The sequence below is a fragment of the Melanerpes formicivorus genome, unplaced genomic scaffold (assembly GCF_026170545.1).
Source record: "Melanerpes formicivorus ecotype bairdi unplaced genomic scaffold, bMelFor1.0.p_v2 SCAF_15, whole genome shotgun sequence".
Taxonomy (NCBI): domain Eukaryota; kingdom Metazoa; phylum Chordata; class Aves; order Piciformes; family Picidae; genus Melanerpes; species Melanerpes formicivorus.
In genome coordinates, this window is record NW_027142367.1 from 7,950,933 (window position 1) to 7,970,213 (window position 19,281).

Sequence of the window (19,281 nt, forward strand, 5' to 3'; positions counted from 1 at the left end):
GTTTCGATGTCCTTCTTAAACTGAGGGGCCCAGAACTGGACACAGTACTCAAGGTGCGGCCTAACCAGAGCAGAGTACAGGGGCACTATGACCTCCCTGCTCCTGCTGGCCACACTATTCCTAATGCAGGCCAGGATGCTATTGGCCCTCCTGGCCACCTGGGCACACTGCTGTCTCATATTCAGGTGGCTGTCGATCAGCACCCCCAGGTCCCTCTCTGTTTGGGAGCTCTCCAGCCACTCCGACCCCAGCCTATAGCTCTGCATGGGATTGCTGTAGCCAAAGTGCAGCACTTGGCACTTGGACTTGTTGAAAGCCATCCCATTAGACTCTGCCCATCTGTGCTGTTCTTCAGCAGGAGAGGGCCAAGAAGTTCTTCACTTGGAGAGATGAGTTCTTGTGTGAGTCTGAAAGAAATTGTCCCAAGATGCAGGTATTAGCAAAGGTCTAGACTGAGCAGATCCTGTCTGACCTATTGATTTTGAGTCAGGAAGTAGCTCTCTCTCAGGGCAAAATGCTGCCTGCAGAGAACGGCTAAGAATCAGTATTGCACAAGGCATCAGGAATTCAGGAAAGCAGCATTCGTCAGGCTCATCTCATCAAATTTTATGTGGAAGTTCCAGTCATCTGTCCACAACAATGCAGGCAAAATGTCAGCTCTAAAATTGTGTTGTGCCTTTACCGACAGCAGTGCAACCCTTTTCCACAGGCTTATCCAGTGATTTTTATTGGCTTAATCTTGGTATCTTGTTCAGCTATGTTCCACAGAAGTAAATACATCTCTATAGTAACAGGTATTTATGAGTCAATCTATACTGGGCCAGCTAGGGGGTTCTGCTTTGTACTGTAGTTTTAGTACTAAGGTCTATTGTGAGGAAAGTTGTGCCACAAGAGACCTCTTACTTGCTGCTTCATCTAATCACTGTGGAAATGTACTGAACTCAAGGGAATGGAAACCTTCACAACTTTCCATTCTTGTCTGGTAAGAGCTTTATATGCTGTAAAATGTCTAGTGTATGCCGTGAGGGAGGAAAGTCAAAAATGTGCTTGTTATGCTTAGCAGAAAGCTTCTTATTTTTGTGGAGGTTTGGTCTACACCTTTATTAGCCCATAAGAAAAGCTAAGTCTATTGTGCAGAAAAATATGATGGGGTTTGGAACACAAGCCCTATGAGGAGAGACTGAGGGAACTGGGGTTGCTTAGCCTGGAGGAGACTCAGGGGTGACCTTATTACTCTCTACAACTACCTGAAGGGAGGTTGTAGACAGGCAGAGGTTGGTCTCTTCTCCCAGGCAGCCAGTACCAGAACAAGAGGACACAGTCTCAGGCTGCACCAGGGGAGGTTTAGGTTGGATGTTAGGAAGAAGTTCTATACAGAGAGAGTGATTGCCCATTGGAATGGGCTGCCTGGGGAGGTGGTGGAGTCACCATCACTGGAGGTGTTCAGGAGGAGACTTGATGGGGTGCTTGGTGCCATGGGTTAGTTGTTTAGGTGGGTTGGATTGGTTGATGGGTTGGACGCGATGATCCTGAAGGTCTCTTCCAACCTGGTTTATTCTATGTATTCTGTGTATATTCTTCCTTCATTTACTCCAAAGCTATGGAGAAAATTTGGCTTTGGGTGGATTTTTTTTTTCCCTGAAAGTGATAAACTTTGGTGAGGAGGGAGGGAAGACAGTAAGCTGTAAAGGAAGCAATCTCTTGGCTGACTGCAGTAGGAGAGGAGTTAACTCATGTGAATCTGTGTTATGAGACACACTGGCACCTCTCTCTGCATTCATCCTGCTAGAAAATGGGAAAAATGTTTGTGTAAAGGCTAAATGCACCAGCAGATTGGTTTGAGTCGTGTTCAGAGCTATAACCAACTGTTTGTTTCACAATTATGCTGCATGCCATCTATTCAAAAGAAAAATATTTGTTCAAAATTGATTTCCAACAGTTTGACAAGCATCAGACAAACCCAGTAATTAGATCTGTGAAGTGAAATGCCTGATGGCGTATTGCCTCCTAACCATATTAGTGAAGTTAGGCTGAGAGCCATTTCATGTCTGCAGTGTCTTAGCATAATGAGGATGAATCAAGCTTTGCTGCTCAGATCTAACAATGCAGACATAATTCTTTCCTCCCCTCCCAACATACTTCTATTGCATAGCCTAATGGCTGTAGACACTCCATTCTGCTGTGAGCTGTACTGCAGATGAAGTCTAAACCAGGAGCTGGATTGTACCTCTCACTGGTGCCCAAGGAAGAGAGTTGGAACTGCCCGAGGCATTTTGATTGGGTAACTCCTCCCTTTTCTAAAGCCACTTGGCAAATGACCAGAAGATCCATGGCTCTGTCTGCTGAACCTTTCTTTGCACCGGTTTAATTGGTTTGCACACAGTCCCTCATCCCCTTTTCTCCCTTCTGGTCTGATCGGTGGGTACTCCCACTGCATGCTGCGCTTCTTGGCGCCATCTCCAGCAGTAGAGTTCTGGCTGGAAGTCAGAACTTGCCTTTCTTCTGTGACAGGTGGTCTGTGCTGGTCTGCAGGATGAACAGGTTTTGTTACACTTGCCTTTGATACAGCTGAGCACCAAACAGTTGCTGAACAGCCCCAGCTCCCTTAGCCTGTCCTCATAGCAGAGGTGCTGCAGCCCTCGGATTGTCTTTGTGACCTCTTCGCACAGAGCTGGAACCCAAACATCCTCAGTGGCAGCTTAGATGTAGTGCTGATGGATGTGCACTTTCTGTCATTTTCATTCTTTCAGATGTCCCTGATATTACCAGAACATCACTAAAAGCCATATGTTCCAGAATGGTGCTTTTCAGCCTCTTAAATAATGCAAGGCAAACTATTACTAATACATTGCACATATGCCTTACCACTACAGCTTACTGTACATCTTGAAGTCTTTGGTGTTACAAAGCTGAGTACATTTTAGGTGGAACCTTTTGTTGTTCGAGTGACTAAAACCAGGTAAGTCAGTACAAATTTCAGAGGTTTTGCTTATCAGCATTTCAGTAAACTTGCTGAAACATAGCTGACTCATAACTGAGAACTCTGTTGCATTATATTTAACTGTCCAGTTGTTGTCATACAGAAGAAATAGGACCCAAAAAAACCCAAAGAAAAAAACCAAACCAGGAAATACACATTGTATTTTATATACTGAAGCGTACTGCTTTATAAATAGAGATTACTTAAGCTAAAATGAAAAGTTGATTAAAAATGGCCCTGGAGTTAAGTGAGAAAATTTTCATCATCTTACCCTGAGACATGAAGGCCAAGAAAAAGTAAACTAGTAATCAGTCACAGCAATCTCTAGTTACAATAAAATAGACTAAGTATTCAGTGTTGTGTATTTGATTATGTACTTTCAGGTGTTTGGAATGAGTAAATAATGCTTAATTCTTAAGATTTCCTACAAATATTTAAGCTTCTGCCATGTGTTATTGCAATCAATATTTGCAGTTTGCTGTGGCTGTTGACCTAAGCTTCTCTTGAGAAAACAAGATAGGAGAATATGCTTCAGCTTTTATCAGCTTTATTTTCCTCATTCATTTTACATCATTTGTAGAGAGAGCAGCAATAAAAAAATGTGAGAGGAATTACAAGTATCTGCAAGAAAGCAAGACTGGAAAGGAGTGGGAGATGAAAATCTTGTAATCCTTAACGCATTAAACTTAACACATTCCAACTGTTAGCTTAACAACTTCTTTCTGGGCTGCCTTCTGTGTGGAAGAAGACTGCAGATTTCTGCACACATGAGCAGTGACTGTCATGAGCAGCTCTACCAAGTGACCTCTGAGAAGGGTATTTGTATCCAAGGACTCCCTATCATGGTCTTGATAGTGGCTGTTCCTTGAACCAACATCTAGGCTGAGAGGTCCCAGATAATGAGAGGCTTATGTAAAGTGTTACTTTGGTTCTCAAGAAATGGGATAAAGTACTAAGCAAGCATTAAGGCACAGTGGTTTTAAAAATGCTTACATGTGGCCTAACCCCTATTAAAGGCAGCAGGAGGTTGGATTGAATGTTGCTTCATTGCAAGTGCCTTTGGAATTTCTATTTTGTTTCATTAACAGACTGTTCAGAAATGTTGGTCCATCCTCATTTTGGAATGGAGTCATTCTGTATACAGGGAACAACAGCTTTTGTTCACTTTGACCAACATGGACAGGAGAAATTATGCCTGCAGCAGGCTCCAGAGCAGCACAGAGTGAGGGGAAGTGGAAAGGTGGCATTGCCTTTAGGGATCCATCCTTGGCCATGCCTCTAACTGCTCAGCATCTGGCTGCCTCCTGCTTTTGGGCTAATATGAGGATGTGATTTTCCCCATGTTCCCACTTTTGCAGCTTTCAATGACTTTATTCACTTAAATACAGACAACACTTTAATAGCCTTCTGGTAATGCCTATGACAATGAATTCTGCTGTACTTTTTAACCCATTTTACAAATATAAATGCCTGAAGACCTCTTCCTCCCTGAGCAGCTTTTTCTTGTACAAATGATACAGTACAGGAAGGGTGCTCTAATGTAATCAGAGAACTTCATCTCACAGGGAGAAATAGAATATCAGTATCATATGCACAGCATTTATAATGGTTTTTAATAGGAGACGTCTTAATATGTATCTTTAAATGAACAAATAAGCATATGTTTACATGCTCCATTAGTTCTAGATATCCTTAAGACATCATTAAAGGGATCTATCTCTCCTAATGAACTTGAAGACTTTGATTAGTTAGCTCAAATATTAACAGTATCTACTATATGGGGTTTTTTACATAGTAGAGAAGACTTGAGCATGGAGAAAATCTAGAGGAAACTTAAGTGTGTGCTTTCATTACTGAAATAAAGCCTACAGAAAGATGTGCACATTATAGCTTACTGGGTATGCATTGGGAGAAGCTACTTTTGTGGCACAAATACCCTCCTTTGTTGCTTCCCAATACCCGTATTCAGTGACACAAAGAACAACTGTTATCAAAAAATATTAGTATGCAGATGCTCTGGTGTTTTGTTAATGCATTTAATGAAATAAAATAGCTCTTTTGTTTGTTCTTCTTTTTCTGTCCTTGAATGGATTTGTATTATGGTATAGAATCTAGGCTTAGAGTTGCTGTTTAAAATGTTTTGCAGTTCTAGAACGTGTCATATATCCCAGATCGTTACTTTCCCTTTCATTCAATTCAGAAAATCATTTGGGAGGTTTAATAGTTTCTGATAAGTTTGAAAGCTCATTTTCAGGAAAACCCACATCCCAGTGTTGCCTGCAGATATTTTCCTTCCCCTCCACTTTCAATAAGGTCTTAATTCACAGTTAGCATTGGTTAAATAATTGTATTCCTGGGAAGTCCTATCAGATGTTTTAACCAAAGAAAATATTCCTGAAGTTCCCCAACATTTTCTAGGTAGTTTCCACAGAAGAAAAAAGAAATTGCATATCAAAACTGCACATTGTGTTTCTATACAAAAAAACTGTAGCAGACTGATCAGATCAAATTGTACCTTAGGTACTGCTATGTATTTGCAGAAGCCATCATTACTGTCTTGTGCCATTATTCAAGGAATTATTTCAGTTGTTCTCAGTTCTGAGAAAAGGTGTCTTTAGTGCCCTGTGGGTGGGCAAAATCAAATGAAATGACCGTGTCAAGTCTAAAATTGCTCTGGTGAATCAGCAAAGTACTTGAGCCTTTGAAAATGTGACAGTGGTTGCCAGAACCTCTCTCTCCCATGGCAGCAAGGGTCAAATCAATTGGGGATGTAACTGAGGCAATTAGAAGACCCTAAAGGCAACATGACTGACTTATTTCTGAGATTTTGAGTCCCATTAACTCAAAAAATGTTTTAGACAGAGTGATTGTGTGTCTGCCCTGAAGATTGTTTCTCTAGCCATGACCTACTAGCAGTCTTTTGGTGTTCCCTGGAGATAAGACATATTTGCCAGTGGGGGCAGTTTGCTTTAGAACAGTAGGAACAATAGCAGAGATTCTAAAAACCTCCATAAATCTTTTTGTCACTGACAGAAATAGCTACTACAGTTTAAGGGTTAAGTGTGCTGCAGCTGGTTCTTTTCACATCTTTTACCGCTTGCATCAGAACACAACAGTGGAGAAAGCAGCAGACATTTCACTGACACCACAGAGGTCTGTCTTGGCACCTTTCTTGGCTGAGAGATCATCAGTTTCTGATAATTGCTTTTGTCACTTCTCACAAGCACTAAATGCAAATCAGAGCTTGTTGCTCTAGGCCTTCAGCATCAGTGTGAGAACATGGTATGCCAAGTGCTAGGATCAATCCATGGAGAAAAACTGTCATGGGAGGCCAATCAGAAATTGGAATGTGTCTCATTAATAGCACCCTCCGCCTTTTTGAAGAGAGGACAACTTAAAAAGTGGGAAAAAGCCTCCCCTCCTTACACTTGTGTGATTGGTATTGAAGTTACAGTGAGGAATTCCAAATGGGGATAAAACACAAAGCTCTGACCCTGGGGACAGGGAACGTGCAGGTGCAAAGGCACAGGCCTGCAACATTGTTTGCTTTATTTTCCCATTTTGGAGAAGAACAACACATTTCAAGAGTTGCAGTCTTCAAGGGAAAAATTATGGAAATTCTGATTGTTTCACTGATAAAGTCTCCTCTTCAGTAAGCCTGTGCTATTTGATCTACTTACAAATACATTTAATTTAATTAATAAAAAAAAAATCACCTAGAACTACTGCAAATTTTGTGTGAGAACATCATCCTGGTTTCAGTTCCAAGATAGCTTAATGTTCTTACAGGCTGGTAGAGAACATAGTTTCATTACAACTGCACATATTACAGGGTTTGTATGAAATGAGCATCTCAAGGCAAGGGAAAGAAAGCAGCATTGTTCCAGGGCTGTTTTTCACAGGCCTGTATTCATATCTCATCCTTGTTGTTTGCAGGAGAGGCAGATGTGAATCAGAACAATGGGACCTCCACGAGGAGCCCAGCGGTGACAGACTCCAAAGGCACAGCAGACCCGAAGAATGCCTGGCCCGAGGCCAACCCAGCTGACACGACCGGTCGCCCCCACTTGATCCGCCTCTTTTCCCGAGATGCCCCAGGAAGAGAAGACAACACCTTCAAAGATCGGCCCTCAGAGTCAGACGAGCTACAGACCATCCAAGAGGACAGTGCAGCAGCTTCAGAGAACTCGGATTTGATGGCTTCGCAAAAACGTTCCTCGTTCCGGTACGGATCAAAAATGGCATCTGCGAGCACTACAGACCACGCGAGACATGGATCTCCAAGGCACAGAGACTCGGGTCTACTTGACTCGCTGGGCAGATTCTTTGGAGGTGAAAGACACGTTCCCCGGCGGGGAAAGGTGAGCTCTGAGGAATAGAGAACCGCACAGCTACCGCAAAATAAAGTACAGTTACACAGGAAGGGTGGGACTGAGAGGAAGGTGTAACTGCTAGAATGCAAGAGTTGACTTAGCCAGCAAGATGGTACTTGCAAGTGTGTATTTTCATGCTTGGCTTTTAACTGAAAACAACAACAACAACAAAATTAATAGATCTGGGAAACAAGGAACTAACTGTTCTGGGTAGTAACAAGGAGTATTAGAAATCCAGGTGGCTGTAGGACTATTACTGAGGGTTTTTATGACCATTCTATGTGCTGCATTGTATGCATTTCAATGTTGTGCCATTTAGAGAAACGTCAGTCTGCTTTTGTGTGTTGTTCTTAAGTATTTGCAAAACTGAGCTGGATGAGAGCACTGAATGCAAGACTGTATCCAGATAGTTTGTCACTGAGAGACAGACTGAGAAATAGACAAAAAAGACAACCTGTGGCCAGATTCTCAGCCCGCTTGTGCAAGAGCAGGTTGTAAGGTCAGTTGATAGCACTGCTGAGGAGATGGCTTGACAGATACTGTCCTGACTCCCAGGTGTATAACATAGTCCAGCTGCTTTATTCTGGCAAGAAGTGAAGATTTCTATTCCAAGCATTCACATTACAATTTGCATAACAAACCATTTCTTCATTATGAATTGGAAAACAAGGTGTTGATGAAAGGAAATTAGTCGAATTCTCTCCTCGTCCAAGAATAACCCACACCCTCTCATAACTTATTTAGGTGGTATGTTCTTTATTGTTTGAATGGCAAAGTTTAAGATATTTCCACTGTACCCTCTGTCACATAAATGAGAAGTGGAGCCTTGTGTTTGTGTGTGTGTGTGTTCACACACTACAGAAGCATCTGCATGGTAACTACTGCAGGGCTGTAAAACCTTTGTTTTACCCCAGTACATTGTTTGATGTAGTTGTGTGCTGCAAAAAGCAATGCTTATAGTTGCTGGCTGGGCCTAAGTTTTGCAATGCCTTTGACGACCTTTGCTGTCTGTTACATACTTCTGACCGGCGATGCTTGCTGGGATGGGTTAGCACAGGCAGCTTTCCCAAACTGGCTGTCTCAGAGCGTTGCATGATACCTTCTGCCCTCTGGTTTGAAACTGATTTGTGATGGTGTAATGCTTGCAGGCTGTCAGTGTTCTTCATAGCTCCAGACTTTGAAGCACACTGTATTGTAGCCCTTCCCTGAACAGTTGTTGTAATGTATAGACCACTGGATCAAAAATACTCTGGAAACTTAAAACCAGAAGCTTCTCACATTTGGTAGCCAGTACTAAGCAAGCTGTGTGTTTTTCACATTTACAGACTGAGGCCTGCTCATGATACAGACTTGGCAATGAAGCAGTTGTGTCTGTAGGTGTGTAATGGTCATGCATGGCAACAAGCAGTTGCTGAGAGAATGAAGAAAAGCACTTTTCTGACTGTTCCTACAAATATCAGACTGTTCCAAACACTGCTCTTTTCTGTAACCTCGTTGGCTAGCTCAACTCTTGCTGTTTTATTCATATACCGTGTTACCCAGTGGCAAGTAGGGTATGAAATGCTCTTTGTGTGCACCAAGGAAACAATACCAAAAACGTAGGTTCTGCATACAGCCTGTGCAGGGGTATGCACGTTCTCGCTTAGCAATACAACCGACCAACTCACTTCTTAGTAGTGAGGACTTCAAAAAATGGCTGCAGGTTGTACTGATTCTGTAGTTCATCCTTTGGTGTGAACACAATCACTATGATTCCTCACAGATTTCTGTGTAATCTTGTATGAGAGGATAGGAGATGTCTCAGCTGTGTTGCTCTTCAGGAAACTGTTATTTCAAAGCACTTAAATGTCTACAAAACAGTACTGAACTATGGACAATTCAGACATGTTTTACCTAGTAATTATATATATATATATATATATATACTTATATATATATAATTTTAAGAACAACAATATACAATGTAATGGATTCCTGACTTGCAGGTCTCAGCTGGAAGCAAAGAGAAAAATTGATGTTGCCAAAAGTCAGTCACATTATCACTTCCAGTGCTAAGGCATCTCTAGCACTCCTTTACACAGTGGTAATATTGGTGCATGAAACCATGTTCCCAGGAAGCACAGTGCAGGAAATATTGAGCAAGTGGCACAGGCAGTTGTTTTAACTATTATTATTTAATTAGCCTTTGAAGCAATGCTTTTTGGTTTCTGGTATCAAGGAGAGCTTGTGGTGGTGTTTATAGATGTGTATGCAGAGGAAATCTAGCCGTCTAGTAGTCTTATTTGTGATTAAAACCTAAACAGCTGTTACTTGCTGAATTCTTTAGGGTGTCAGAGTACTGCTGGATGATGAAGGTGTTCATGGATGAGCTGTAATAGAATAAAGTCCTTTGGCAGTTTTCCAGACTCCACTAAGTAAACAACAGGTCTTTGGTAAATAAGATACCATGAAAAACACCTTAAAGGACGAATTTCCAAGGCTTGAAATGGGAAAGCTTCTGTTTATTTGCTTGCACTCGTGTCTGATTCAATTTTTGATGCACCCCCAAGCAATTCTGCAGCTGCCTTTCTTGCAGTCTTCCCTTTTCAGCCAGCCCGTGCCCCAGTGGGAACGTGTATCTCGACTACCCACACCAGCGAGCACTGGAATGCAAAGGCAACACTTGTTCTTTGTACAGATTTAGGGCTGACATTCAAGCAAAACACACAAATTCTTTGTGGAGGCATTTTCATCTCGCATCACCAGCTGAAAAGTACATTATTAATGAATAATATTCACTATTGTGTGTGGAAAGGTGGGGTCGGAACAAAGTGAGGTCTGTTTCGTGGCCTCCTTTTCTTGCATGGAGCAGGTTCTCTCTTCCCCTGGAATTCTAAAGTTAAATTAAGTGTGTGGGAGTCCTGTGGCAGTAAATAAAAATAGAAATATTAGAACATACAGAAATTCTCCTTCTCCTCTAAGCAGAGCAGCAAACGATTTTGCCGTTGTTCTCCCAACCCCTGCCCCATCAGAAGTTTTGATAACTGAAATGTAATCAAAACCAGCTTGAATTTTGTGTTCCTCAGATTTTCTGCTAAGGTGGAATATTCTAAACAAAACAATCACTGTGCACAGCCTAAATTCAGTTGTACTGAAGAAGAATTGTAAAGGGTCCCCAGAAAGAAACTGCAGTGCAGACATTCTACAAAGCATGCAAGACATGAGTAATAGCTATAAGTTATTATCTTTTTAATCTTTATATTTATCTAAATATTTGTGAAGCCTAAAATCAAGGTTGTTAAAATGATCAACTCTTTGTTGTGCTTCCCAGATATTAGCTTGTATTCAACTTCAGTATGTCCTGAATGCCGTTCCGTTTCTTTCACGCAGTTGTTCGTGCTTTTGGAAATTCTTTGTTTTGCCTACTAAAGTTTGGATTGTGAGACAGGAAACTTTCCCTGTCCTGGTTTAACATTATCCATTAACATACTAAACCTTAAACCACATGCAACAAAACAAAATACTGTGTCAGCAAATCGTAGGCCAAGGCCAGACTTCATGAAAGATTAAAACAATTGTGATGGTTTTCACATTTTTGCTTCAGTTTTGTATGCAGTCTTCTTGTCATGTTCTCCTGTTGCCTGTATGAAGCCTTGCTCCTGTATTTCCTTCCCAATATATATGAGTTCGGGTGCATGGAATAGGGAAGGTGGGCATGGAGCTTCCCCTTCCTACAGACAAGACAAGGTGTGAGGAGCAGTGGGGCTGAAGGTCTCAAGCTGAGCAGAACTGAGGTTTAGGATCAGCATTTCCAAACCCTGCTGCTGGAATGGGGATCTGCACTTAGTGCCATGGTTTAGTTGGTTAGATGGCGTTGGGTGATAGGTTGGACTCGGTGATCTCAAAGGTCTTTCCCAACCTGGTTAATTCTGTATTCTGTAAAAAAGGGTTGCAATAAACGTGCACAGGCAAAAAGTTTAGGAACCATGCTTTGAAATACTAATTCACATTTCGTGTGTGAGCTTTGATGTGTTCCACAGTACCATGAAGACTTTGAAAAGTAGTGTAATCAATGCTAGTCCGACTAGTCTACGCTGTGATTTAAGTAAGCACTTACTGTGATTTGCCTTTCTGAGTCTGATTTTTCAGGGAGTGGTATTGCTGGTGATGCACTGGTTTGTAAAACCTGCTGTGCAAGCAACATGCTTGGAAACTTTTAATGTTGTTTTGGGGTTTTTCTTTTAATATGCCTCATGGTGGTTGTAACAATTGTTTTCCTCTTTTGCTTTACATGTGCTTTATGTATTCATTAAACTCTTTACCTCACAAACCTGGTGTACTAATGATTTAATTTGTTTTAAATACTTTCATCTATTAACAGAAGTTGCAATGACAAACTGAACAAACTGCGTCATAGGGGTTTCAGGTCATGCAAAGCAGCCGCGTGTCCTGCACAACATTTGGTTAAAACGGTACATTGGACAGGAGTGAGAAAATCTTGCCTCTGTGTGGAAGGGACTGGGTTCTAAAGAACTGATAATGGGAACTGAATCTGGCCTCTCAGAGCAGGTAGTAATGGAGAAATGACCTAAAAATGAGGTGGTCTATCAGAACTGCCAGCCTGGCAGAAGCTCATTTTGCTTGTGTGGTAGGGCTTGGAGCACTTGAGGCTTCACTTTCAAACCAAGCCAGAAACAACAGGTGAGTACTGCACAGCACATGCCAAGTGAGAGGCTTAGGAGCCAACATTACATGAGGATTGATGCTGACATGTTCTTGTAACACACATGACATACATGTAACATACCTGCTTGATGATTAACACATTGCTTTATGCATGGGAACTCATTAGCATTTTGGTGCAAATTACTGCTTGAAGCATTTATTACAAACTGAATTTGGAAGTCAGACCAGGTTAAATGCTCTGTTAAGTGATGCTTGGAAGAGCAAGCAGTAACTTTTGGCAAAGTATTAATGATACTTTCTGCTCAACCTAATGGCACAGATGCGTGGAAATGGGACAAAATACATGGGGTTCAATGTTTTGTATGGAAAGTTGAAGAGAAAATCACAAGTGGGTGGGCAGGCAAAGCCTCTGTGCTCCACCAATTTAACACAGGACAGGGTCTGCCTCTTGAAATTGGAAATGTACTGTTACCCATTTGGGCTAAAATATTAATATGATGATCTGAAGCATTTTAGAGATGACTGTTTCTAATGAGCATATAGCAAAAGATTTACCCTTTTCATTGAACTTCTAGCAGTATCTTCTCCTTCAGTCTCTGCTAGACTATTCCTGCCTTCTCCTATCCACCAGTATCATACTAATAATGCTAAGCTATCAGTGTGCTCTGCAGAAAAGCTTCAAGGATTCTTTGAGTGCTTGGTGAAGGTCCAGGCTTGCTGTTACACTGTTCCTGGGCTTCAGCATAACAGTAGTGCAGAGCCACAGCCACTAGTGATGCAGCAATGGCAACTTCCAGGTCTTTTGGTGGGAATTTGCCTTGGCTGTTTTTCAGCTGCACAGTACACATCTGTTATATTGTTGGTTTTTTTTCCCCTATCACATATATTAATTGCTTGCAAATGAAAAACAGCATTATCCTTGGCACTTTCTATCCTAGAATGCCAAAATTAATGACTTTGCTCTTCAGCTGTTTTGAGATGGCACACTGCCCAATACAAAACGGGGGCAAAAGTTAATGGGTTTTTCCCCTGGCCCATTTTTGTGTGGCCACTACTGCACACCATTAGTGACAATTGCTGGCTTCCATTTCATGTACCAATGCAAAATAGCTCACGTTGTTCCTGAAATGCTCTCCTGTTCAACATGTTGGGTTACTCAATTCACTGTAAAATCATTTGGGTTTATTTCTGAACTACACCTACTTCTCAGGATCTCAGGTAGTGATAGGACTAGGGGGAATGGAATGAAGCTGGAGGTGGGGAGATTCAGGCTAGATGTGAGGAGAAGGTTCTTCACCATGAGAGTGGTGAAACCCTGGAATGGGTTGTGCCTGGAGGTGGTCGAGGCCCCGTCCCTGGAGGTGTTTAAGACCAGGCTGGATGAGGCTCTGTCCAGCCTGATCTAGTGTGGGGTGTCCCTGCCCATGGCAGGGGGGTTGGAACTAGATGATCCTTGTGGTCCCTTCCAACCCTGAATGATACCATGGAAAACATATTCCACTGCTATTCCATTGCCATTTTCAGATGCTTTTACTTAATTCCTTACAAAGCAGTTACAAAATGTCTGTAAAACACACTGAATTACTGCTGCGGACCCAAGATGAGCATTAGCTCTGGTTCACCTTTTTGCTTACAATGAATCTCCTTTTTTCATTCCTGATAGTTCATGCAATTAACATGCCTTGGAAACTGGACAAGCCTTAACTTTTGGGAGGTTAATAGCCTACCCCAGTTTACACAGACTACATTGTTTTAAACTTCACCTCAGAGCACTGGTACTGTTTTTTCTGTTGTCCCCCAAAGAAATAAGCTGTTCACCATGCCATCTCTAATCATTTCATAATGCTAACCTCTCCTATTCGCCCCACAGTTTTTGCTGATGTAGGCAATAGTATTTTTAATAACCTGTACAAGAAAGAGTTTAGCTTGTCAATTACTTAACTGTTAAAGGCAGAAAAAAAAGAAAGAAAATTGGGCCAGACTTTTCAAGGATGAGAAGCAATAAAATAGGTTGCCACAGGGATGAGCAAGTGAAACCTGAGGGATGAAATCTGTAGTTCATGAAATTAAGTTTGCAGTAACATTTTTGTCTTCATTTCTGGTCAGCAGCTGTAAAATGACAGTGCACACCAGGTAGTTATGGTTTTGCTTTCTAAAGAATAATAATGTTGTTCATTGTATGATCTGCCTGACTGTAAGACAATTCCAAGCAACCAGCCTTTTGTTTTAACAAATTTCTGCTTTCTTACTAATAGCTATGCCCACAATGTGATGGCCCTTTGCTGTAGCAACATCAACAGATGCATATCCGCTACATAGAATAGAACCATAGAATTGTTAGGGTTGGAAGGGCCCTCAAGGATCATCTAGTTCCAACTCCCCTGCCATGGGCAGGGACACCTTCCATTAAATCAGGTTGCTCAGAGCCACATCCAACCTGGCCTTAAAAACCTCCAGGGATGGGGCTTCCACCACCTCCCTGGGCAACCTGTTCCAGTGAATCCTAATCTATGATGCCTTCTATATCTTGTTGAATACAGTTGAGTCCATAAGGCTGTGAAGCTAGTTGGTAGCAGGAGCTACCCTGGTTTCTACCCCGAGACTACCTACTAGCCAAAATCTGGCTTGTTGGAATGATCAGTCTCAGAAGGAAAAAACCAACATCCAAAACTTTTTACTGGTTTTCTATGGTGGATCACTTCAACAAAGTATAATCTACATCACTGACACCAACTTGGTAAGACAGCACTGAACAGGCACCAAAGACTGGGTCCAAGCAGATTATGATGTTTTATCTTGAAGAATATCTGAATAAAATTATTAATGCTAGGCAGAAAAATGCTTCAGAAAAGCAAAGGTAAAGCACTGAGTTTTGCCCCAAACCATTTATCAGGTGTCACAACAATAGAATAAACTGGACATGGAGAAAAACCCAGGTGTGATGGCACTGGTCCCTCACTTGGGATCCATCATAAAACAGCACTACTGACCTGAGCAACTGTCTTGATCTTGCTTTTTCGCCCTAGTAATTCTTCCCTCTTAACCTTCTAATTTGCAAACCCTAATCACTGAGGCACTAGGGAGGAAGAGTGTTACTGAGAAACACGGTTCCGGATTATTAATTAGCACTTAAAGCTCTCTCGATGGTCAGTGTTCTCCATGATTTCTGTCGTGCTGTATTCCTTCTCAACTTCCTCAGGTTTCTTACCTTTCAATCATCTTTAGGCTTTCCTCTCATGTCTTTATTCCCATGTTCTGCTACAAATTCTTCCTCTTTCTGTTCATCACCTATTTCTAGACAAAGACTATATATTAATGATCTCTGCACAGCACTGGAAGGCAGAATCCTCTGGACACCACATCTCTCTTCCTAACAATTCTCCTCCATAACCTGGAGCAAGTAATTTAATTTCTGTCTTAATGTCTACATTAGTAAAAATTAACAGTATCATTACAAGGCTGTGTGGTTCATCCTTTATAAAGTGATTAGAAAAGCCTGCTGAATTAGCTAATTAGGTATAATGTCCCTGTCAAACCAGCATGTGGGGAAGATGTCAGTGTTGCCATCACTTACATAAGGGAGCAGTACGTTGTGAATGGCCTGGAACAAACACCATCTTGAAGAGCAAACTGACAAGCAGCCACACCAGCGTGACACAGCTCTGGTTAGCACTGCATGGTTACAGCAAGTATATTACTGCTAGAATAAGCATGGGGACATCCTCATAGCACACACCTGCTCTATACAGTTACTGCTTCATGAGATTCTGGGTAACAGCACTGGAAGGCTCTGGTGCAGTGTCAGCTAAACCCAGGAACACAAAGCCCATGTACAAAGCCCCTCTGAATCCCAGGATGAAGCAATTTCTGTATGCAGATGCCAATCAGATTTCCCATGATTGCTTGAGTTGAAACTGTGTATCCTTTGGGATCTTAGGTGGATGGTTGGACTTGGTGATCTTAGAGGTCTTTTTCAACTAAAGCCATTCTACAATTCTGTGATTCTTTTGTTTTAAAAACTAGTCTGTACATTCACTGAAGGCTGCTTCTCAGGTCCTCTATGGAATGCTCCTAGAAATGGTACTAATGACAGCAAGTGCAAAGCTGGTCAGGAATTTCATTATACTTGACTTTGGAGTCAGTCTGTTTCGAGTACTTGCACAAAATGAGCTTAGTGAGTGACATAAATTGCTTGTTGCTCATCCAGCTTGCTCTGCCCACGAAACAGCACAAACAGTATTCATCATTCAATGCTTACATTTTAGTCTACCATTATGGCTGCAGAATTCCTAGTGAGGGTTACAGCTTACATCCTGTAAGGTTGTGGAACAGTTTCGTTTTCTAGGGCAAGCTAAGGGCACTTTCATCTCTACACAGATTTTAAAACAGCAGATTTTGTGTGATTTCTCTTAAATTGATGCACAGAACTCATTAGGTATCTTGTAAAGACAATCCACTGCAAACCATGAAACCCACAGAACCCATGGGAGTGTCCATAGATTTTCATTCCTACTAGTGTTGAAAATGCTTGGTTTGACTGTGTTTTAAGTTGGCTACTTCCATGTTTCATACCTATTTGGATTTTGCCATTATACAAACAAACTGTCATGCTCTTCAGATTTTTCATTTCACATCCTAAAGCAGGCAACAAAAATCACTTAATAAAGACACTTGAAGGGACTTGGGAAAAGCTATACATTCAGCACTCAAATATCTTTATGTTATTGTTGTCACTCATGCATGTCACTTACTGATTGGGAATGAGAGCTTTAAGTTTGTGTTTACTTGTAAATGTAATCTGCAATTTATAAGCAGTCATCCTGTGGAGGATGTCAGCTCTGGATGAGGGCTTATAAGATGTATTTTATAAATCATCCTTACATAAGGACAAATTGCAAGATCTGGCACACCATGTTGATGCCAGGCAAAGTCAGGTATGTATTTCATGGGGTCTCAGCACTCAAAAATGTCTGCCACTGCTCAACCACAGTTTTTATCCTTATGCAGCAAACTAAGTCAAGTAGGACACATAGAGCACAACTACAATTTTATTTATATGAAAAGTAATTCCCCAAATCCTACCACATCACATGGTAAAGACAAGAGGTAGTGAGCACAGGTCACTACTGGGGAGATTGGAACTGGATGCCAGAAAAGAATTTTCACCATTCAAGCTATTAGACATTGGAATAAACTCCCAAGGGAGGTGGTGGATTCCCCTACGTTAGACAGTTTCAAGGCCCAGCTTGACAGGGTGCTGGGCTACCTCATTTAAACTGTATTCCTGCCCTGGAAGGTTGGACCCTATGAATCTATGAATCTCAAGTCAGATGCACGTATGATCAGAAACCTGAACCTCATACCCAGTGTCCAAACATACAAACATTTAGCAAACCCCACAGGACCTGTCTGCTCAGTCTCCTGCAGTTACAGCACAGGCAGTAACACCTCTTAACCTTTAAGTGCCACAGAAAACACCAAGAGGCTTGGCTAGGCCTGCTGTCTGCTGTCTCTCAGGTATCTTCACCTCAACTGGAAATGTAACAGCCTTGCATGAAACCCAACACGGAGCAAGTACCGAATCACGTGTGGGTTCTTGTTACTGGGTTAGAGCAATGGCTCCTTTTTGGTTTTTTTCCAAATGATTAATACAGGTTGTGCCAGCAAATTCGATTAGCTTGATTTAAAAGCACATGGCTAACACAGGGAATGTGACACCAGTGTATAGCTACCATTAAGCCTTCAAACACCTGTATGTTTTCTTTGCACTTAGTCCCTTTTCTTCTTTTGTCTTCATGGCCAAACATGTAAGGTAGGTGGCAGAGTGAAACACTGCAGTGTTCCTGTACATCACCAGAAACAGCTGCAAAGGATTCCAATATTGAGTCCCCCCCAGTTACACATTGTGGGTGTTTTACATGCATTTTAAAGAGCGTTATTTGCGTTACTAATCCTGCAAGCTATTCGTGCCACAGTGAAGTTGCAACTCCTAGACACTGCTTAAGCTTCCAGTAGTGGCTTCCAGTAGGGATCTTTCCACTTTGGCTTTTGTGAGGCTGAGTTGACTTAACAGGAATCCATTATAAAGGTCAAACATGAAATTACCTGTGAACAGAAAAAGCTAAGTGTCCTCCTCAGAAGGACAGACTATGAAAGACTACAAACTATTGAGATACCCTAGAGATACTATTTTAAAAGTTATTCTAAGGGCACAAACAGAGACACCCCTGTTTTAAACATCACAAACAGTACCCAAGGGCTCTGAAATCAGTCTCCTACTTTGCAATTACAGTACATTTCACATCACATAATATGGAGGCCAAGGTTGCTTTTTATTGGCAATGCTCTTAAGACTGAAATTCATGACAGTGCCACAATGCTGTGTTGGGAGAGCTCACTGCAGCTGCTGGTGGGTAGTAAGGGGTCACTAGCATAAAGGAAGAGGTAAATGGATACCAGTTACTGATCTTCTGTGGGAAATGATTTTCCAAAATCATGAATGTGAGCAGTTTCAGAACACCACCAGTGGACTTTGCTCCCTGCCTCTGGGAGTCCAAAAAACCTGAGAGAACAAGCTACAGGTGAAAGAATAATGTCTACAAAAGAATTGAAGGGGAACATGCAATTATCTGTCACAATCTGAGAATACTGTCAAAAGATTCTGACCACAGACGGAGTTTGCTGATGGTAATCCCAGGAAACACACCAGCTTTAGACTTGCTCACCTCACGCACTTTAAAAGGGAGCCCAGTCAAAGACTATGTTGACATTTGGCACTGCAGACAAAAGAAACTTTTTATCTACTGCACGGTAACCTTTTCAATAAGCCAAATTATTAGCACCTAATAATTAATCAGAATGCTAAATCAAGGAAACTCAATCTCAGCTAAACTGTACAAAACTTGTTATCCCAGCTTTTCTCTGTGCCTGCTGGCAATCCAGAGCCAGAGCCTGCAGAGCTGCAGGCTTCAAATCTGATTTTGAAGCTTTCTGCCTTCATACACGGCAGTAGTTTTGCAATTAGATAGCATCAGTCCCCTGCTACTAAAGATGGACACTTAGATCTGCAATACCACAGCATTTATCATCCCATTTAACCTAAAGAGAAGGCAGGCAGCTGCTTCCAAGAGCAGCAACAATGCTTCATTTGAACACAGACCAGAACTACAAACCTATGGCTGAAGTAATTTGTTCTAAGCACATGTAGGTGTCTTGCTGGCTCGCTCTCCCTTATCACAGCAGCAGAGCATATTCTGCCAACAC

General features: G+C 41.7%; 1 protein-coding gene across 3 annotated transcripts in view; it reads left to right on the top strand.

Moving 5' to 3' along the window:
• Nucleotides 1-19,281, top strand: part of MBP (myelin basic protein) — a 92,940-nt gene that overhangs the window by 65,580 nt on the left and 8,079 nt on the right. For all 3 annotated transcript variants that reach the window (XM_068147549.1, XM_068147550.1, XM_068147551.1), the window contains one exon: nt 6,917-7,341. In XM_068147549.1, the coding sequence (XP_068003650.1) occupies nt 6,917-7,341 (425 nt within the window). The remainder of the gene's footprint in view (nt 1-6,916; nt 7,342-19,281) is intronic.